Source organism: Galeopterus variegatus, unplaced genomic scaffold (assembly GCF_000696425.1).
Source record: "Galeopterus variegatus unplaced genomic scaffold, G_variegatus-3.0.2 Scaffold8152, whole genome shotgun sequence".
Classification (NCBI taxonomy): domain Eukaryota; kingdom Metazoa; phylum Chordata; class Mammalia; order Dermoptera; family Cynocephalidae; genus Galeopterus; species Galeopterus variegatus.
In genome coordinates this window covers 1,428-24,616 of record NW_007734263.1, presented here as the reverse complement: position 1 = coordinate 24,616, position 23,189 = coordinate 1,428, and the positions used below count along the sequence as shown (strand labels likewise).

At 34.9% G+C, this 23,189-nt stretch overlaps 1 protein-coding gene across 2 annotated transcripts in view; it reads left to right on the top strand.

Moving 5' to 3' along the window:
* The window catches only part of CYLD (cylindromatosis (turban tumor syndrome)), a 51,395-nt gene extending 30,323 nt beyond the window's left edge, over positions 1 to 21,072 (top strand). The window contains exons 5-13 of one of the 2 annotated variants that reach the window (XM_008592652.1): positions 2,847 to 2,855; positions 3,930 to 4,028; positions 6,067 to 6,183; positions 13,443 to 13,822; positions 14,675 to 14,840; positions 15,915 to 16,056; positions 17,561 to 17,683; positions 19,971 to 20,062; positions 20,900 to 21,072. In XM_008592652.1, the coding sequence (XP_008590874.1) occupies positions 2,847 to 2,855; positions 3,930 to 4,028; positions 6,067 to 6,183; positions 13,443 to 13,822; positions 14,675 to 14,840; positions 15,915 to 16,056; positions 17,561 to 17,683; positions 19,971 to 20,062; positions 20,900 to 20,970 (1,199 nt within the window). In that variant the 3' untranslated portion in view covers positions 20,971 to 21,072. The remainder of the gene's footprint in view (positions 1 to 2,846; positions 2,856 to 3,929; positions 4,029 to 6,066; positions 6,184 to 13,442; positions 13,823 to 14,674; positions 14,841 to 15,914; positions 16,057 to 17,560; positions 17,684 to 19,970; positions 20,063 to 20,899) is intronic. The other variant, XM_008592654.1, reaches the window with a different exon arrangement.
* Positions 21,073 to 23,189: the final 2,117 nt, after the last annotated feature.

Below are 23,189 nucleotides of genomic sequence, written 5' to 3'. Positions count from 1 at the left end.
ACTGTGTCTAAATAGTAAGTTTTATAGTAATTGGGTAAACTGATTCCTCCTAGTTTATTCTTGTTCTGCAAAATTATTTTAGCTATTCTAGATCTTTTGCCTCTCTGTATGCATTTTAGAATAATCTTGAGTACATCTACACGAAATCTTGTTGAGATTTTGATGCGAATTTCATTAAACCTGTATATAACTTTGGGGCAGAATCGATGTCCTTTGGCTAGAGAGAGCAGACTTTTATTGGAGCTTTCTTTTGTCTGTGCCCATTGATACTTTTGGGTTGCTGGTTTCTTCAGCTCTAAGTATGGCATATATCAGGCAAGAAAACTTAGGGAAATCTCCATCATGTCATTTCGTAGGTTGTGAGGTCCCTGGCTGGTCTATCTTCTCCTCCCTACCTTTCAGAGTCTTCTAATATTTGTTTTATATATTATGTTTACAGTTTTTAGTTGTACTTAGCAGGAGGAATAGGGAAAAGCATGTCTACTTCATCTTCCCAGAGGTGGAAGTTTCACCTTCTTTTTTAAGTTAACAATAGGTGTTAGAGATCATTTCATATTAGTACATAAATTGCATACTTAATCTTTTGTTTATTTACATTTTTAACCAGTCCCCTATTGATGAGCATTTAGGGTTTTTTCAATATTTTGTTATTATAAACAGTGCTTCAGTGAATAATTTTATATACTTGGATATGTATCAGTTTGCATGTGTGCCAGAACAGCTAAAAGACAAATTCCTAAGAATAGAATTGCTGCATCAAAGGGTCAGTGCATTTCACATTTTAATAGATAATGATAAGTAGCCTTACAGAGAGATTGATTGTCAATCTGAATCATCCTGACTGTTGTCTGTATAGGCAGGACTCCTGGTTGTGTGAAACAGTTAGAGCCCTGGGGAACGATATTTTGAAGCACTGGAGGTCAGTATGCAACTCTGATACTGTGTATATGGGACTTTCCAGCATTTCCCGAACAATTTTTTTATATACAGATATCCAAAATATAATGAAAGTATTCCTTTATTTATTTTTTTTTAAAGATGACCAGTAAGGGGATCTTAACCCTCGACTTGGTGTTGTCAGCACCACGCTCAGCCAGTGAGCGAACCGGCCATCCCTATATGGGATCCGAACCCGTGGCCTTGGTGTTATCAGCACCGCACTCTCCCGAGTGAGCCACAGGCCGGCCCTAATGAAAGTATTCTGATCAGTAATCCAACCTTTAAAAGATTTTTGGATAGTTGCTTATGTATGTTTGTATCAGGTTTTATAGTACCTCATTTTACTGAAGTAAACTTTATTTTCTTCACAAGATTTCTCTGTGAATGTTAAATTCTCATTTGGGTCTGAATTATGCTCTTGTGGCTGATGATGTTAAGCAGTACATCAATTAAGCAATTTCTCTCAATTTAAAGGGTCATTGAAATTCACAGACATTTCTTATGGTTTGAACAGTAACTTGTTCGCTAGTTTATTATTATAATGTCTGGCCCAAGATTCTCCAAGGGATTTTTCTTTCTTTGATGACATCAGTAACAGTGATGGATAAACTGCTAATTTGATCATTTTGAATGCATTCCTACTGTGTGTATATAATGGATACTTTTGGTCTGGTTTCTTTTGTTCAACACAGTATCCATGTTGCTGTGTATATCAGCAGTTTATTCTTTTTTATTGCTATGTCATATTCCATTGTATGAATAGACCACAATTTGCTCATCCATTCTTCCGTAGAATGGATTTTTTCTAGCTTTTGGTTATTATGAATAGGGCTGCTGTGTACATTTGTACATGGTGTTTGGTGGACATATCTTGCTATCTCTTTAATATCTTTAATCAGGATTGTTTTAATCTTACAAAATTGTCTGCTGAATTTATTCCTTACTTTGTTTACTATCCCATATTTACCTTTTCCTGAGTTAGTAATTTCTTAAAATTCATTAAAGTTAGAAGGTTTTCCTTCCTGACCCAAGTGATTTTGGATCATGAACATAGTTGTGACAAAGTAACAAGAAATATTTGGTATATAATTGCTGGAGGGCAAGTTAGATGTGGTATGTGAGACATCTAACATTTATCTTGATCTGCATTGAATTCTGTTGGAATGTCCTATTCCTCAAAGTTGATATTCGACACCCTGTCAGACAAAGTCTTTGACAGAAGGTAAACACAGTTTCTAACGCCAGTGCCCTCCTAACCCTTGGAGCCTGCCCCTAGCATCACCAGCAGAACTGTCACCAGAAGAGCTGTCACCACCACCTCGTTTAATTGGCCCCAGCCTAACAATGGGAAGACCATTTGCTGCATTGTATAATGTATATATATTATGGTATACATGTGAATATCCTTTTTAAAATGGAGTTATATTTAGTTAATTACAGCTAATAGTGGGAATTTTTTTTCTTTAGCCAATTTATATGTTGTAATTTGGGAACTTTTCCTAGTGACTAAGAAGATTTTCCTTCCACAGAAGCTGTCATAGGTGATATACAAAGGTATCTGAATGGTAACATCATACAAGTATTACTCAATAACTTTTTAAAAAACTATACCATTTGGTTAAAATCATGGTTAATCAGTATCATTTTTGAATTAAAATAATATTTCATTATTTCTGTGGTCATATTCTGAGATGTTTAAAATATAGTTTAATAATACATTCCCCTTCTCTTCCAACCATGGAAAAAAGTTACCAGGCATCATTTACATATAATTAATTCAGTATGATTTCCTTTTTTTTTAAAAAAATGGTCTTTTTCCTTGTATTTAAAATGTAAAAATTTTCCTATTTTTTTCTTTCTGTCCTCAAAAATCCACTGTGGGTGATATCGCTTTTGCTGATACACAGCTTTATCAGGTATGACTCCTAAGTGTCATGTTGGACTCCATGGCTGTGTCATTGAACTTTTCAAGGGAAAAACTTTCTACACTGATTCTTCTACATTTACTCGATCAGTATTTATGAATATTTTATGAACATGACTGGGCTTTAAGGTTTAGTGTGGTCTTTGTATCAAAAACAGGTTTGCCAAATTTATTACACTTATATCTCAAAAAGAAGTTGTGTTTACTTCAAAAATATTATTGTTGAATGTCTCTGGCTTTCTGCATTATTAATCTGTCTATAATTCTCTATGTTTTTCCTGTTTATATGTATGAGTGTTTATATACACATCTGTGTTATTCTTAACATATTCGCTTTTAAAAACTTATACATATTTCTAAACAGTATGTTCCTAACTTATACATATTCCTAACCAGTCCTTTTTCAAACTGTGTTTCATGAAATATGAGAGTACTTCAAAAAGTTCATGGAAAGATTCGTATTATTTTTTAATTGTATTTTTCCACAGACTTTTTGAAGTGCCTTCGTATATTAATATGAGATGCTAAGTGGAGTAGCATAAAAAATGTTCTCAGATATGTTTACTATTTCCCTCCTTGAGAGATTTATAATACACATTAGCATATTAAAAGTTCTGGTTTTATGCAGTAAGGAAATTGTTTATCTTTTTTTATCTGAGCATCTTCTAGAAATATTTGGGTGTGGAACACTTCATAATACACAGAGGTGTTCTATGATTTGGAGAATGCTGCAGAAACTATGTGCAAGGTTTTCTTTGTAGTATTTTAGTACATCAAATAAAATTGACTACAAGTGATTAAATTTTCAAGAGTATTTAGCTGAATTGTATTTTGGGAGTGTATTTTCTTTTAGAAATTACATTTTGAAGTACATCATTGATTTTTTTTCCCCATGTATTATCTATTGCTTTCAATACTTTTAATGGTCTTTAAAAAATACGTAAAACTTAAAACTTCTGCTTTTTTGTTGGAAAGAGGGTTTTTTTGTTGTTATTGTCATTGTTTGCTTGTTTCTCTTCTATAAGAATTTGCTTTTATCTTTAAAAAAATGTGTTTACTGTTTCAGATAGCATGACACAGGAAAGGAGGCCTCCCAAACTTCCCTTCATGTCAAGAGGTGTTGGGGACAAAGGCTCATCCAGTCATAACAAACCAAAGGCTACAGGTATGGATTAATAAGATACAATCTTTAGTAATTTATATGATATCTGATTTGCCATAGCAGTGAAAAGGTTGTAAGCTATTACTCCTTAACATATATGTAGACTTTCTTCTTTCAAACATTTTTAGGAAACTAAATATTTTATAGTAGATGCTATTACTTAAGCAAGAGTTTCCCTTGAGGTCCTATGCATTTTGATGGCCCATAATCGGCTGGTTTTTGGACCCCCCTACTTGTAACATTTGGATATACAGTTTAGAATTCGAACTGCATAAAATAATCATATATGGATAATGTTATACAGGATAAAGTATACTAGAAATTATGTGAATTTTACTAACCAGACGTGGCAGAAATTAAATTCCAAACTGCTAAGCAAAAATTTTTTTTTTTTTTTTTTGTCTTTTGTCTTTTGTCTTTTTTCCGTGTCCGGCAACGGATCGCAACCCTCAGTGTTGCCCCCGTACCGGACCGGGGACCGGCAACGGGATTGCAAACCTCGGTGTTGCTCCCGCACCTTGCTCAGCCAGTGAGCGGGAACCGGTCTATATGTGGGATCCGAACCCTCGGGCGGGAGCGCCGCCACGCTTCCCAAGCGGCGCACTATCCAGTGCGCCACCGGGCCGGCCCCGTAAGCAAAAATTTTGTCTCTTTTCCAGAGCCTCCCTCACAATACATGTGGGATTCATAGCTCTTTTTTCATTAGCGTCTACAACTTCATAGATTTATAGGGTGGTAGTTATACAAACCAAACAGCTCATTTAAAAAGTTGTAAGAATTTTTGTTATCTCCAGTGTGGGTTAGGAGAAGAATATTTTTCCCTCAATTATCTAGTGAACAGAACTATTTTGCCTCATTTGAAAAGAAAGTGTACTTTAAGAAATATTTCATGTGACATCAGGCTCTGGGAGACTTAGAATTAATTGCAGGATATATAGGTAATAGTATTTTTTATGTTAACCTATAGATCTCTATATAGGATTGCTCAAACTTGCTACTGTCACTTAAATATAAATAGCCTAAGATTTTTTTAAGACATGGCATGTTAATTGTGTTGTGGTAGATCTTAGTTAAAGGTAAAGGTATTTATCTGCTTTAAATTGAAAAAAATAAATCAGTTTTGTATGGATTCTGGAGACACACTGCTGTCCACTGCGGCATGTCCTCTTAGTTCATACTGGGCAGGAGGCTGTATTGAAATGTCTGTTACATAGCTACACTAACTTTTTCTTACATTTAGCAAATTTAATATATAAGAAATAATAGTGCTTCACTTTTTCAGGCATGAAGAAATTAAGCAAGGAATTCAATGACCACCAATTCCAGTATATTTAAACCTTGAATCTTTTTAGACCTAATTTGTGCATTGGTTTATATACAGCATTTGAAGATTACCTTCTTCTGAAAGGAACTGTCTTAAGATAATAGGTTAAATTTGTGAGCCAACGGATTCATCCAGTGAAATTGAGGAATGGTGATTTTGACATTTGGATTATATTTCTTTTTTTTTTTTTTTTTTTTTTCCTTTTTGTCTTTTTCCGTGTCCGGCAACGGATCACAACCCTCAGTGTCGCCCCCGTACCGGACCAGGACCGGCAACGGGATCGCAACCCTCGGTGTTGCTCCCACGCCTCGCTCAGCCAGTGAGCAGGAACCGGTCTGTATGTGGGATCCGAACCCTCGGCGGGAGCGCCACCACGCTCCCAAGTGGCGCACTATAGCAGTGCGCCACCGGCCGGCCCGGGATTATATTTCTTAAAATAGATAGATTTTTTTTTCTTTTTTAAATGAGTGAGCTTTAACTTAACCCTGTTCCCCTCCTATATATTGACTCTTGTGCTGAAGAATCTTTTAGCATTGCCAAAATGGTTACCAAATTTTGAAAAGCTGAAGACAGTAATAAAGTATATAGTGTTTGTTTATGTCTGTTGGTTGTGTGAACAGTTGTTAACCCATATTCATGTTAATTTCTCTTATTAAAAAAAACTTTGACACCATATTGACTTTTTTTTTTAAAAAAGGAACTTTTCTTGTTCCATAGGATCTACCTCAGACCCTGGAAACAGAAACAGATCTGAACTATTTTATACCTTAAATGGGTCTTCTGTTGACTCACAACCACAGTCCAAATCAAAAAATACATGGTACATTGATGAAGGTAATCAATAATTTTAGTGTTCTTTATAATGATCCTCTCTCTCCTTTTAACTCAGAGGCAAATGGCTTTTTCATCAATATTCTTTGGAAACAGAATGAATAAATCATTCTGTATTAATATTGCTGAGCTAAAGTATTGTACATAATTTGAACTGCACCTCTGTTAAGATTAATAAAACATTTATAAAATGTATAGTAGCTTGTTCTCTTAACTGATGTGTTTAGGGTAGAAGATCTTTAGAATCAGTCAAATCATTTAAAGATTTTTTTCTCTGGGTCTTTCTTGACTTCTTTAAAGCATTTCCTTTTTAAAACTCTACCTCACCTTGGTTCTGGGACATAATTTTCTTCCAGTTTATTTTCTTTGTTCATCTGTTCAACAAGTATTTATTGAGTGCTTATTATGTGCCAGACATTCTTCTAGGCACCGAGGTTACAATGGTGATAAAAGTAGACATGGGCTCAGCCCTTTTTGAATTGACAGTTCAGTTGTTAAGATAGAAATTCATCAAACAATCACAGAAACAGACAAATAATTGTAATGGTTATGAGTGCAGTGAAGGCACGTGATGCTGTGAGAGTATATGAAAGAGGATTTTACTTAGGGACCCAGTGATGTTTCTCTGAGGAAGTGACACGTGCCTTTTAGGTTTACCAGAGGACTGGTAAATAACTAAGGGAAAGAGGACAGAAGCACCTTTTAGGCAGAGGAAATAGCTTATGTAAAGGCCTCATGGAAGAATGGATCCTGGTGTTTGCCAAGGACTAGAATATATATAGAGAGGCATAACATTTATGAGATGAGAATGGAATGGCAAACAGGGCCAGGCCATGTGGAGCCTGCTGTGCCCTATTAAAATGAGATGCAGAGTCACTGGAGGATTTTCAGCAAGGGACGGCATGACCAAGTTTGCCTTTTGGAAAGATCATTCTGGCCGCAGGGCAGACAATGAATTGAAGCAGGGACTGTGTAAATGCACGGACACCATTGAAGGCTGTTGCAGGTCCCAGTATTTGACCATAGTAACTGGGACTAGCCTTGGGGAAGAGATGGGGAGAGGTGCACAGATATAAGAAATATTTAGGAGGTTAATTGATGGGACTTACTGGTAAATTGCAAATGAGAGTTGAGGAAGAAAGAGATGTCAAGACTCCTGTTTTTCTTGCTTGTATACTTACATGGTGATGGAGAAGGCGATGAATTTGATTTTGAATATGTTGAGTATGAGGGGCTTTTAAAACTTCCTCGGGGTGATTTGTCATGTAGTCAGTTGGATGTACAGGTCTGGAGCTTAGAAGGGAGGAAAGAGCTGGAGAAATAAATTTGTAGGTGGGCTTCACATATTGTGGTGATTAAAGTCCTGTGAATAATATCACCTAAGGATAGAGTAGGGATGGAGGGCATGGGTTAAGACTGAACCTGAGGAACTTAATGGTTGGGGTGGGAGGGAGATAAGTCATGAAAGGAGACAGAAAAAGTGGCCAGAGGGATGTGGGGAAAACCAAGAGACTGTTGGGTCAAGAAGCTAAGGAGCGAATGGACAGCATATTGCATGCTCTTGAGAGGGCAGGTAAGATGAAGACCACACAAAACTCATTGGATTTAGCCACCCAGAAGTCATTGATGACCTTATTGAGTTCTGTTTTTGTGGAGGAATTTCATCAGAGGCCATAGTATGCCAAGGGTGTGGAATGAGGAAATGGGGACATGAATCCAGTTGCCTAGAATAGAAGTTTGGGACAGACTTCCTCTGTCTGTCTCATTAGTCATATCCAGTTGTCACCAAGTCCTTTGGATTTTCTCCTCTTCAATATCACTAGAATCTTTCCCCGCTTCTTCATTCCCGCAACCACAGCCTTAGTTCAGATTTTTCTTTCTTTGCTCCTGATTAATATAGTGGCCTTCTAATTGCTTTCCCTGCTTCACTCCCGTTCCTTTTAAATGAATTCTGAATAGAATCTTTCCCCGCTTCTTCATTCCCGCAACCACAGCCTTAGTTCAGATTTTTCTTTCTTTCTTTGCTCCTGATTAATATAGTGGCCTTCTAATTGCTTTCCCTGCTTCACTCCCGTTCCTTTTAAATGAATTCTGAACAGCAATAACCATCATTATCATCTTCATCTTTGTTACTCTCATCTTCACTGCAGTTGACATTTCTTGACCACTTACTACATGCCAGGCGTTGTGCTAAATACTTTGTACACATTATTTTATTTCATCCTCTTAACAACTTTATGAGGTAGATTTTTTGCATACTCTTTGTTACAGTGGTTGAATAACTTGCTGATGACCACACAGCTAGTAGTAGTGGTGCCAGTATTCCAACCCAGATCTGTTTGACACTAGCACTCATGCTTTTAATCATTATTCTATGTTTCTCATCACATTTCTATCTGAATGGTTTTTCTGAAGATAAAACCATTTCTCTCCTTTCCTTAATATCTGTTAATGCTTCCCCAGCCCTTGAAGATAAAAATCCAGATCCCTTACTTTGGCATGTTGGGCTCTTTGTGGTGTGACCTCTTACCTATCTCTGTCATTTCCCTGCACCCCCTGCTCCAGCCATACTGGACTGGGGCCTTTCTTGGGATGTGCCAGGTTTTCTTTTTCTCTGTGCATGTTGCTCCCGCTGCCTGGAAATCCTTCTTCCTGTTCCTTCACTTTCATGGTCTGGTTTACTTCTATTCATCTCTTAAATCTCAGCTTACTTGTTTATTCAGAACGCCTTTCCTTTCCTCTCCCGCTTCTCCTAGGTTAGGTTATATACCATCATAAAGGTTTTGTTTACTTGCCTATCTCCTCTCCCGGACTGTGAGTTCCTAGTGCTTGGAACAGGACTTGGCATCCACTAGATTTAATAACGATGTGCAAACTAAATAAAAATAAGAATGTAAAAGTACCTTAGAACTCTATAATGACTTCTAAGCTATCATATGGATTCAGTTGTATCATAAGCTAAAACACATCCACCAGTTTAACAGTATAAATCTGCTGTTACATAAATTGGGGTTAGAAACTCACATGGGAAATGACCTGAGTGAGTGATCTTTGATTATGTCTTTTCCATGCCTTCATTCCTACTCTGGGTAGGGTATTGTGAAGATAGGCAATCAGGGCCTTTAATTCCCAAGAACTTCCTAGCCACAGAGCAGGAGGCTTATTTAAAGGATGCTTCCCCAGGAGATCCTGTCTCCTGATAGAGTATTTTTGTTAAGATTTGGCCTGTATGTGAGCAATTATCAGCTCTGTAAAAACCTACTGGAAAGTGCCAAAACACCAAGGGCCTGGTAGAGTTCTTTGGTAAATCACAGCCCTGCTGGCATCTAGATGTGTACAGGGCCTGTCCAGGTGTTTATGAGGCAGCCCCACCCTCTTGCACTGTTGTTACTGGCAGATTTACTAATGCTTCTCCTATATGGTGATTTCTTTCTAAGGAAAGGAAACTTAGTAAAGCTATAGGTTTTTCATAATCTAGATAACATCAATTCTTCAAGTTTATGCTATAATATTATCTCTCTTATCCTTTATTCAGATTCTGTATTGTAAAAGAATGTTCTTAACTTCTCGATTCTCCTAGAATCTGTTCTAATGTTGTGTAATACTTTAATGAAATAAAATTAGTCCTAAAAAACTCTATGGAACCTATGAAGTAATGAAATTTGTATGGAGTAGCCCTTCATCTTTAAATTAGAAAAGAAGTAATTTAGTTGAGAAAGAACATTATTTCTGTAGTTAATTTTACTTACACATTTAGAAAGCTTTTCCCTAAACATTTGATTCATTTACTCACTTGTTTTTTTTTTTACAAGTATTTTACAAATATTTTCTTGTGTTAGTGGCTATACTAAGTGCTGTGGATTCAACCATAAAAAAGACTAATGCAATTGCTGTTCTGACAAAGCTTGTGTTCTGGTTTTGAAGTTTGTGTGATAGAACAGTAAGTGTATAAACAAACAACGTAGTAGTCAGTCATAACATGAGCAGTGAAGGAAATGAACGAGGTGATAGCAGCTGGTGGGAAGCTGGCTACCATAGGGTGGTTTGGAGAGAACTCTTTGAGGAAAGGATATTTGGGTTCAGATATGGACGTTGAGAATGAAACTGCCAGAGAAAGAGCTTGGCAAGAGCATTCCAGGCAGAGGAAATAGTAAGGGCAAAGGTCCAGAGGTGAGAAAGTATTTGAGAAATAGGAAGGAGGCCAGAGTGGCTGCAGTAGAGTAAGCAATGAAAAGGTTTGTATGAAATGAATTTGGAAGGCAGGTAGGAGCTAGATCATCTAGGACCTTGTAGGTGTAGGTAAGAAATTTAGTACTTATTCTAAGAATATTAGAAAGCCTTTGGAAGGTTTTAAACTGGGGAATGACATGTGATCACCTAAGATCTTTAAATTAAAAAAAAATTTCACTAGTTGTTGTATGACAGATTGTAGAAGGGCAAGAAGGGAAACAGACCTGGTTAGAATCTGATTACAGGGTGAAAGATGATGGTGGCTTGGATTAAGGAGATGATGGTAGAGGTTAAGAGAAATGGATGAATTTCAGAGAGAACCAACAGAACTTGCTTTATAGATTCAGGTGTTGGGCCTGGGGGTTGAGAGTTTGGGAAAGAAAAGAATACCTTTTTAAAATTTTAGATTAAGTATTAATACTGAGGAATCTTTAAGGTTTAAGGTATAATGAACAATAGGTGTAAAGGACAATGAATACCCATGTTGTCACTATGCACTTTAATAAAAGACCATTATCATTACCTTTGAAAGTCCCTGGGTACCTCTTGCTAGTCCCATTCTTTTTACTCTCTCCTCTGAGCTACCATCATCTTTACTTTAATGTTTTATCATTCTCTTGCTTTTCATTATAGTTTTGCCACTTAAGTGTGTATATCTAAATAGTATGCTGTTTGTTCTTCATTGTTTTGAACTTTATATACAGGGAATCAGATAATATGTATTGTTGCATAATCTTCCCTGCCCCTCACATTATGTTCCTAAGATTCATCCAAGTTGCAGTATATAATTGTAATTTATTCATTTTCATTGGTATATAGTATTCCATGGTATGAATATACCACAATTTAATTAACCACTTGACCATTGATGGACATTTGAATTGTTTTTCTTTTCCTGCTATTGTTAACAGATCTGCTATTAACATTCTTACACATATATGTCTAGCTAGGAATGGTATTATTTGGTCATGGGATAGGTACATCTTTCCTTTACTAAATAATGCCAAACTGTTTCCCAAAGCAGTTATACCAATTTACACTCTGTCTTAGTCCATTTCAAGTGCTATAACAGAATACCATAGACCAGGTGGTTATAAACAACAGAAACTTATTTCTCACAGTTCTGGAGGCTGGGAAGTCCAAGATCAAGGAGCCTGCAGATTTGGTGTCTGGTGACGGCCTGCTTCCTGGTTCGTAGATGACCATCTTTTTGCTGTGTCCTCTCATGGTGGAGGGGCAAGGGAGTTCTCTGGGGTCCCTTTTATAAGGGCACTAATCCCATTCATGAGGGTTCCGCCTTCCTGACCTAAACACCTCTTAAAGGCCTTATCTCCAAATACCCTCACATTGGGGTTTAGGTTTCAACATCTGAATTTTGTGTGGCACAAACATGCAGTGTATAGCACTCTCCTAGTAGCATTCATTGTGTAAGGGTATCAACTGCTCCTCATTCTTACCAACCAACAGTTAATATTCTAAGACCTTTCACTTTCGAAATGATATCTCATGTGATTTTGGCTTTTGTTTATCAATTTACTAATGAGGGTAAGAAACTTTTCATTGATTTGTTGGTGATTTGGGTTTCTTCTTTTGTAAATTGCCTTTTCTAGTCTTTCGTCTATTTTTTTCTAGTTTTCTTATCTTTTTCTTACTGATTTATAGACCATTTTCAAGTTCTAATCCTTTGTCAACTATATGTATTGCAAATATTTCCTTGTTTGTGGCTCAAATTTTCATTCTCCTATGATGTCTTTTAATGAACAAATTCTTAATTTTAATGTGTTCATATTTATTTATGATTTGTATACTTATATTTAATAAATTTCTCTCTACCCTGAAGTCATAAAGAACATTCTTCTTTTTTTTTTTTTTTTTTTGTCTTTTTCCGTGTCCGGCAACGGATCGCAACCCTCAGTGTTGCCCCCGTACCGGACCGGGGACCGGCAACGGGATCGCAACCCTCGGCGTTGCTCCCGTGCCTCGCTCAGCCAGTGAGCGGGAACCGGTCTGTATGTGGGATCCGAACCCTCGGGCGGGAGCGCCGCCGCGCTTCCCAAGCGGCGCACTATCCAGTGCGCCACCGGGCTGGCCCAGAACATTCTTCTATATTGCCTTTATAGTTTTGCCTGTCTCATTTGTTTTTATGCCATCTAGGAGTGTTTTTTGTGTACAGTATAAGTAGGATTCCAGTTTAATTTTTTTTAAACATATGGATAACCAATGTCCTCAACACCATTTAGTAAGAAATTCATCCTTTCCCCACTTGTCTGCAGAGCCTGCTTCTTAGCTTGTTAGTTATTTTAAGGAAACAGCTTTTGACTGTGGTTCTGTTTACTGCATGTTTGTTTTCTCTTAAATTATTTTCTTTTTTTGTGTTTATTCTGGCTTTGAGCCTTTTTAGTTTATGTTTGTTTTCTCTTTCATTAATTTCTGTTCTTTTGTTTATTCTTGTACTTTTTGGGGCTATTCTGTTCTTTTAACTTCCTAAGTTGCATACTGAGTTTATTAATATTTAGCTTTTCTTTTTTCCTAAAATAAACTATTAAAACTATACATTTCCTTTATAAGTATTACTTTATCTGTGTTCCACAAGCATTATTTCTTTCTTTTGTTCTTTTTTCCCTCTCTCTCTCCTTCTCTCTCTCTTTTTATTTTTAAAATTTGTATTATTGTATCTTCTTTGGTCTGTAAGTTACTTAGAAACTTAAAAAAAATCTTTTGCTATCTTTTTGTACTGATTTCTAATTTAATTGTATTATGGACAAAGAATATATCCCATATGATACCTAGCAGTAGTAAATTTTTTTTTTGGTTTGAACACTTGGGTGCCATTTATTGAGGTAGAAACATTTGGAGGAGGGGAGTAGAAGCAAGAACACTGTTTTGGAGATATGAAGTTCATGATGCCCATGAAAATACTAGGAGAGAGGTAAAGCAGGCAGTTGGACTAGATCTGTATACTAATTTTTAGAGATGTAAGACATATATATATTCTTGAATAAATTTCTCTAATTAAGAATAATTTTTTATAGTTGCAGAAGACCCTGCAAAATCACTTACAGAGATACCTCCAGACTTTGGACATTCTTCACCACCACTGCAGCCTCCTCCTGTGAATTCATTATCCAATGAGAACAGATTTCACTCTTTACCATTTAGTCTGACAAAGATGCCCAATACCAATGGAAGTATTGGCCACAGTCCACTTTCTCTGTCAGTTCAATCTGTGATTGGAGAGCTAAACAGTGCACCTGTCCAGGAGAGTCCACCCTTGCCCATATCTTCTGGTAACTCACATGGCCTAGAAGTAGGCTCACTGGCTGAAGTTAAAGAGAATCCTCCTTTCTATGGGGTAATCCGTTGGATTGGTCAGCCACCAGGAGTCAGTGAAGTACTAGCTGGACTGGAACTGGTAATTTATTTTTACCTAAAAATTGTAATTCTTTTCTGTACAGGGTTTTGTGCAGATTTTCCCCTGTTATATGGGTTATTTTTTGGCAAAATGTTATATTTGTCAAAAAAGCCATCATAAGAAAAATTTTATTACCTTGTTGCCTGACTTTCCTTTGCCACACACATTTGTTTCCAATGTTCGTTTATCTGTTTAATGAATGAAAATTGACTTTTATTTAGGTTCCTTATGTTAAACAGAATGCAGTAAGGAAAGCAAATCTGTTATTAGCTTTTCTTTTTCCTCCTCAGCCTTCTTCTCCCAATCAGTTCTAGTAGTTAATTAGCTTTAAAATTAATCACCATTTTTAGAGATTTTTGAGATCTTTGGTAGCGGAAAAGATTTTCTCTTTGGAGATCAGGAAAACATATTATTTGACATTTGATTATCAGGAGAGGAGAATTTGAGTACATTTAGCTTTTATTTAAATATATTTCTTGTTTTTCTACATGTTTGTTTCTATGCTAGTGAATACTATTTTTGGGGGGAGGGGAGAGTTCTGCCAGGTTTTAATACTTGTGGAAATGGTGCAGGAAAGTCAATTAATCAGGGAAGGTTTAAGCAAATATTCTCAAAGGAAATACATTGAGGAGGACTTCATGCTGGATTAAAGAATTAATTTCTTAAATTGTTAGCTGTGAGCTGAAGCACTGATTAGTCATCCTCTTTTTTTTTGATATAGTTCTCAGCACAGGTGTGAAAGAGGGAATTCTGAGAAAGGATAAACTAGAAACAAGTCTTAGAAACCTCACTTCTTTGTGTGCTGTATTTGCAAGGTATGGCATGACACATATGGAAGCATTTCTTTTTCAGGAGGATGAATGTGCAGGCTGTACAGATGGAACCTTTAGGGGGACTCGGTATTTCACCTGTGCCCTGAAGAAGGCGCTGTTTGTTAAACTGAAGAGCTGCAGGCCCGACTCCAGGTTTGCATCACTGCAGCCAGTTTCCAATCAGATCGAACGCTGCAACTCTTTAGGTATTTAGATGCTTTTTAATTTATTTTCTAATCTCAATGACCCTAGTTCTAATGTCATACCATTTTGCATTAGGTGACAGTGACAATGTTTTAAATATTTCTCTTGCCAATATTTTTAAATATGCCAAATTTTTAAATCTTGCCAATATTTTTTTCTTACCAATATTTTTAAATCTACCAAATTTTTAAATCTGTAAAAATTGTGCCTTGGTGTATAAGAAAATAGTTATCCTAAGATGAAACATTTAAAAAAAGTATTAGTCAAAAGTGTTTGTGACTTAAAAAGTGAAAAATAGTGGGATTTGTTTTTCTCTTCCTGTTGGTTATAGACATTTAATTTCCAGTAATACAGGAGGAAGAAATTGAAATGTGGCGTTTGTGGCATTGACTTCACTCTCCACGTATTGTTTAAGTCTATAAGTAAGCATATCTTATCAGGAAATCAGCATTAGTCTAAGAAGTAGTTTTTGATTGATTGATGGAGGACAGATCTTCTCATCACTTGTAGCAGCTGGCAGTTTCCTGATGCCGTCTCTTTCCAGTTTTGGATATTAGTAGTGAAACATCTTGAGGGCTAAGCAGGTGTAAATAAGAAAGGCATCTTTATGAAAAACATTTTTCATTGAAATAGTACTTTGGAATTTTTTGTTTTCTTTTCAAACTTGAAAATAAAGCATCTTCAGATAAATAATAAAGTATTTGGGAAACAAAATATTTTACTTGACAGATGCTTTTTATTCATAACTTAATACACTAAAATGTTTTTCAAATTGTGGAGGAAGTTAGATTGAAAATGAACAATAGCATTTAAAAATTTTTTTTATTATTTATTATTAGCATTTTCATTATTACAAATCATGATTTTTCTTTATGCCCTTTCCCAACCTAAACAATAGCATTTTTTACAAGCCAAGTCGAATAACAGTTAACCAAAGCTTCCCTTTAACTTAAAGTTGAGAAACAAATTTTGCATCAAAATACCAGAATATATTTTTAAATGAAGAAATATATATGGGAATACATATTGTAATAGTTTAAAAGAATTTTTTTCATTTTAATTTTTTATCTTTTCAGCATTTGGAGGCTACTTAAGTGAAGTAGTAGAAGAAAATACTCCACCAAAAATGGAAAAAGAAGGTTTGGACATTATGATTGGAAAGAAGAAAGGTATCCAGGGTCATTACAATTCTTGTTACTTAGACTCGACCTTATTCTGGTAAGTTTAAAATTAATGCAGTAGGTATAGATAGTGCCATGGGGGCAGGGACATATATGTGTGTCTGAGTACGTGTGTGTGTATGTGTATGTGTTTATGTATACACATGAAAGAAACTGCCAACTGCCTCTGAGTAGAGAAACTGAGTAGCTAGGGATAAGGGAGGAAAAGGAGATTTGCTTTTTATAATATACTCCTTGGAAGCTATTGAGTGTTGTCTCATGTTCCTCTATCGAAAAAGATAGTATAAAAAATAATACAGTAAATAATGAATAAGTAGTGAGTGATAGTGTTATAAGTGGAACAGATATACTGAGGGTACCTAGGAAATCATATTACTGAAGAGGATCAGTACAGTTTCTCTGTGCACTTATCAAATAACATGACTTGCAGCGAGCCATTGGCTGATGTGTGCTGTGTTTGTTTCAGTAGGTAGAAGCAATCATAAAACTTCTTTTTTTTTTTTTTTATTTGACCGGTAAGGGGATCGCAACCTTTGGCATGGTGTAGTCTGCACCACGCTCAGCCAGTGAGCGCACCGGCCATCCCTATATAGGGTACGAACCCACAGCCTCAGCACTACCAGCGCCGCACTCTCCCGAGTGAGCCACGGGGCTGGCCCTAAAACTACTTTATTTAAAAAAAAATATTTTCAGTAGAAGAATTGTTGCCCCTGTGTATGTAGTTTTTCCAATTTGGAATAACTTAACATGGCAAGATTCTTTAGGCACGGAAGACTGAGCCAAGAATTTTTAGGCTCTGAGGATTGTACATTGCCAGTGGAACTGAGTGTAATCTGCCAGCTCTGTGCAGCCATGTCATGAGAATCAGGCAGTTAATATGGTATTTAAAATTTTAATAGTAGGGAGAAGAATAAAAGCAGGCCATTTTGTTTGCAAAATACTTCCGGTCTCTCAGATGTGTTGACAAAAACAAGCCTAATAGAGTTGATATGATATTTTTTAGATTTTCTGATAAAAATCTATATTAACCAAATTTTCTTTTTCTTTGATACCAGCAAGTTTCTGCTGTTAGTCATTCAACAAGTGATTTTTGCATTTAAAGAAATGTAAATCTTTGCAAAGGGGCATGTGGAGAGAGAAGTATGTTATTGAGTAGTGCTTGCCTTGGAAAGTAATTCTCAGACTTCCTCCTCTTTTGTTCATTTGGAATTTGGCTCAGATTGTAGCCCCTCTTTCAACTTTTGCAAAGAAGTTTACTTTCTTAATATATCGTAGGCATATTTTTATCCTTTTAACACTGTTAGTCTATAGTTTGCCTTCTCATTATTATTATTCTCAACCTGGTCGGATCTCTAGGCCCAGGAGATTGAACCATGGAAATCTTCACAGGGCTCTTGGGTACCTGAGTTAATGAAAACCAGAAATTTTTGTGTTATTTGTTCTCTAGACTGCTTTTTTTCCTCTTCTGATTCTTTTTGGAATCTATTTTCAAAAAATGATATATTTACAGCATGAGGAAAAATATTATTTTTATTTTGCAGCTTATTTGCTTTTAGTTCTGTTCTGGACACTGTATTACTTAGACCCAAAGAAAAGAATGATGTAGAATATTACAGTGAAACTCAAGAGCTACTGAGGACAGAAATTGTTAATCCTCTGAGAATGTAAGTAGGAGATATATAATTATTTTGCCTTTAGATGGTGTCCTATTTAAAAGCTGTTTCCTGGCACAATAATTTATGCCCTGTTTTCATATAATAAGAAATGAGCAAAGATTAGTTATCTTGGTGAAGTATTAATTTTTTTAACCTTTGGTCCCTGGGTTTCCTTTACTTTTTTAATTTTTAAAATCTGGCCAAGGTGCAGAACATAGTGTATTCCATGAAATGATTTAAACCATTTTGGGTAGAGTATACTATAATTTAGCAATTGCAATAGGTTTAGAAAAACTCTTATATGATACTTGAGATTCTTATCTTTTGAAATAGTTTATTCTAACACTACCCCTAATCAAGGTGCAGAACATAGTGTATTCCATGAAATGATTTAAACCATTTTGGGTAGAGTATACTACAATTTAGCAATTGCAATAGGTTTAGAAAAACTCTTATATGATACTTGAGATTCTTATCTTTTGAAATAGTTTATTCTAACACTACCCCTAACAGTAATCATGTTCATTAGTCAGATTGGTATAGTCTGGCTTCTTAATTTTCCCTGAAAGAAAAGTAACAAAGGAAATTTTTTATTTATATAGTATATAGTATTTAATACTTTTGCACTAGAAACATATGAGATGTGTTTTAGTAACACATTCTTGGTTAAGCAATATATTTAGGCCTCCCTCCACCTCCCTTAAAAATATGATTCTTCTTCCATTTCCTAGTTTAGGAATTATAACTATGTCTTTTTTTTTGGCCACAGGAAGCCATTTGTAATGGTACAAGCACAAGTGACAGGAGATACCTAGTAAAAACTTTCGATAAGTGGTAGTAGTAATGTATAATAATGTCATATTATAAAATTTAAACTATGAAGAAGTAGGAGCATACATCATAAAACAAATTTGTTCACTCAGGAATATGAAGAGAAAACTATGTAATTTAAAGTTTATATTACGATAAATTTAAATTTTGTGACATACTTTTCTTAATTAAAAAATAGTTTGATATAAGATTTTGACCAATAAAAGCAGAATACTGAAATATAATGAGCATTCTGAATGACCTACTATATCATGTGACTAGGAAAGTAAATTAGAATGAGTTTCCCCACTTACCTCTTTTGTTTTCCTTAAACTCTATAATGAATTCTATAATTATCTTACCCTTTAAGATAATTTTAAGTCTTGATTTTCACATCAATTATTTTGTCACGAGAATTTTTAAACATACTCCCAATTTTTTTTCCCCCAAGTGATTGATATTAGAACAAAACAGGTCAAATCCAAAACTCTAAGCCATGTGACCACTTCCTTCCTTCCTTCCGGAACATCACAAGTCCGTTCATAAACATTCTTTGTATACTGTGTCCAACCAGTTAAGAATCATAGTTAATCACACGTTGTCACCTTGCCCGCAGTAAGAAACTTGTCAGATGCCCTGATGTGATCAAGAGTACCTGTGTCTGCAGCGTTCCATCTGTATTATAGTTGACTGGTTTTATTTGGTACTGAAACCTCTGCTTTCTTCATTGCAAGCTTCTCAAAGGCAGAGACTCTTATCTTTTCCACCTTACTCATTTTATATTCCCAGTGGCTAACAGGTTAGATTACTATGTCAGTGGGAGATGCTCAGTATCTGTTGGTTGCAGAGAGCTAATGAGTGAATGAATAGTCAGTATTAAACATAGATTTAAGATTAGTTAGTTCTGACTGGCCCGTACTAAGCCCATGGAGGCCACTGAGGTCTCCTGAGCCATTTTTAGACTTAGAATTTTGTCAGGGATTGACATTAAACTTACTGAACACGTCCTGTATTCAGAAAAAGATGAGAGAACGTGTCATAATTATGCTGATTAGTTTGATTACAGATTTTAGATTTTCAATTTCTTATAAATTTCCTTTCCCATTTCCTTTGGTGGCTATTTCACCCATTAGTATTAGAAGGACTTTCTCTTTCAAAATTGTATATTCTGTTTTATAAAGTAAATGCTTTAATTTCTTAAGCAAATATTATTTTAAAATATCAGTCACCACAAACTTTTTAAAATACATTTTTTCTTGTATTAGTATATGACAGTTATTTTTTAGTTGTATAATAGTGTTAATAGTGTCTGGGATAATTCTTTTATGTTTCAAATTTCAAGAAGAAGCCTATAATTGTTCTTCAAAAGAATTGTCTAGCCTATTGACTTATGACATGTTGGAATTGTATAAGAAATGTGTGATTATTAAGATGCGTGATATAATTTAATGTATATACCAGTATCAATTGTTTTCTACTAACATAGATATGGATATGTGTGTGCCACAAAAATTATGAAACTGAGGAAAATACTTGAAAAAGTTGAGGCTGCATCAGGATTTACCTCTGAAGAAAAAGGTGACTGTCTTAATTTACAGTATATATATTAAAAACAACTTGAACACATATTCATATGCTAAATTATTAGATGAAATGTGTGCCTGTGTAGTTTTGGGGTTTTATTTTAAATTCTTTCTCTGTGATGTGGTATTTTCTCCCCTTTTTGCAAATCTTCCTCTTTTCTAAAAGTGAATGATGATGTGGAGTAATGAACCCTTTTAAGAAGCTGGCTGGTTCTAGTATATTAAATGAGTAAATAGAAAATTCTTTCCTTTCTTTCCAGCAATGATATTCTGAGTTGTTTCTGTTTACATGATGAAAGGTTGCATTCAGTCATCTGCATTTTCCCACTTAGTTTTCCTTGTTATGAAAGGGAGTTACAAAACAGCTGATTAGTATTAAGTTTATTGTCCGAAAACAGTGTTTTAATCTATATCCATTCATAGCTACCGGATTTACTCAAAAATTCAACTCCTGACTTTGAACTTAGCAGCATACTGCAACCAACTGTAACGTTTAAAGGCTTGATAATTACCAGTAAAAAGCAGGGCAGACTTCAGGTTTTATTCCACTTATTTTAAACACCCCCAAAAGAAATTAAAATTATTTCACTATAACTGAATTATTATATCCTTTCAAATGCAATAAATTTATAACAGAATTGAAACATAATACTTTATTATAACCTTTAAATATCCTTTGTATTTTTAATTTGTCAAGAACACATGAAAACTGTGCTTTTAATTTAAATAATATTGAATGAATAAAATTCAATTCAGTATAGAAATAAGACATAAATAAAAAATGGCTTAAACATTTTGCATGTGACTTATTTAATTTTTTATTTTCTCCTAGATCCTGAAGAATTCTTAAATATCCTGTTTCATCATATTTTAAGAGTAGAACCATTGTTAAAAATAAGGTAACTTTTAATTGTTATAGAAGCATTGAAAAAATAGACAATCCTTATTTTCACTGTCATTATTCAGTATAAATAATAGGTTACTTAACGAGAACTTGATATTGTGTTTGTTTAGGACTCTTAATATGCTAGTTGATTATAAATGAAAATTAATTTTGATCATTGTCCTCTCCATAGTGCCATACTTAACTTGAGGAATAAATCAATGTAAATTTGTACTATTAATTTGAACCCCAGTAATAAATATCATTAGAAATCATTTCTTATGAAACTGTATATAAATATTTTTGTAATTTACATTAATGAACCTTTTAAGAGAATCTTATTCTAATCTAATCTAACACTGTGAGAACACTGTTTTTGACTACTCATCACTCAAAGAATTAATTTAAACATGAATCAGTCAGCTCTCTTGTTCTCAGTTTTGTAACTTGGTCTTTTTTTCCCTCCATGTTGAATGAAAGACTTGAATCTAATGTAGTAACGTCTTTAGCGAGATGTTTTAAATGGCTGAACTTTCCAAATGGCTTGAATGTTCATACTCTCAAGAATGGACCTTTTTACATTGTAGGCTGGGTTTCTCTGTTGAAAATTTTGCTAATGTGCTACACTTCCTTAAAAGCTAATCATAGACAAGTCCTTTTACTCATCTCTGTGTCTTAGGTGATGTTGTTTGGTGCAAGTGTTGAATTGATGGATGAGAAGAAGGCAGGAAGGGTGGGCAGTGTCACAAGTATGGTTGGATATTATTTGGGAAGTTATAACTAATGAAACAGAACACAATGTGTGAACATCAAGAGTACATATATATTCAAAGATGGCAGTAGTCACATGTATACCTAGAAAATCCTAGATAATTGTCTAGAAACTATTAGAATTAACAAAAGAATTTGTAATTTAACCATGTAAAAAATAACCATGGAAAAATCAATAGCAATTCTGTATTCCTTTAAGCAAATATGAAAGAGGAATAATTTCATACTTCATGAATGTGTAAAATACCAAGAAGTCAATTTTATTGATATACATTTTTGAAAAGATAGATTTTTAAAAAGATTTTTTAGAGCTAAAAAAAAGGATTTGATTGATAGTGAGAAAGATTGCATTCTTGGTAGGAAGATTAAATAGCTTAAAGATGTTAAGTTTTTACAGAATAATTTGCACATGAGCAAGATCTTAATGTATTTTTTTTGGAGCTCAGGAAAGTGATTTTAGAGTTATCTACAAAATGAAGTGGGTGAAAATACTGAAGAATTCCTTAAAAAAAGGAGTTCTATTCTAAGCAATAAAGGCAAAGCAATAGACATTAAAATAGTTTGTGATAATAGTATATAATTAGAAATATGAATCAATAGAATTAAATAGACAGCTCAGAAATAGAATTAACTAAATGTAGTATTTTAGTATCTTATAAGTCAGCCTTCAAACAGGAATGGGGAAGGAAAGATATACTTAATACATGCTGTAGAAATCTAGCAGACAGTTTGGGAGAAAAAAGTCAATTTTGTTTCTCATTTTAAAGAAATAAATTCCAGATGCTTAAAACAGTTGTTTTCATCCTTTTTTATTTTCCTTGCCTGACACACATAAGGGATGTAGTACACTCCCAGTAATAACATAGGTTGAATACTGCAGTGATGCTCAGACGGGGTAGAGAGGGAGCAGGCACATCTTGAAATACATGAATACATCACAGTCTAAAGGCCTTGTGGAGTTTGAAAAGAGCCCTGGAAAGTTCTTACACCCCTGATGGGTACACTGTCCACTCCGCCCCCCAAGTAACCTCTCCATGTAGAGAGTGACGGTTTAAAGATTATAAAAAGATATTTTAAGTTAGTCCCTTTTTCTGGTGTCATTCTTGCCCTCTACTCCTAGCCTTTCTTTCTGATGGAGGGAGAGTCAGCTGATGAAACAAATAGGATGAACTAATATCTTAAATATATATGAACTAATAACTTAAATATCTGAACTAATAAAACAGTCTAAAAAGACTATAAGATATTCTCAAATGATTGATGAGGCAGAAGAAGGACTAGATACCAGTGAAAGATAAAAACAGATTTGATAACAAACAAAATCAAATAAATGAAAACAGAATTTCCAGAGACAGAAAAATATATCATGGGTGGGAGGAGACACCTCACTGGCTGTGGAATGCACAGCTGAAGAGAAAATTGATCACAGCCCAGGAGGTTAAAGAGTTAGAAAACAAGCAAGAAAGGA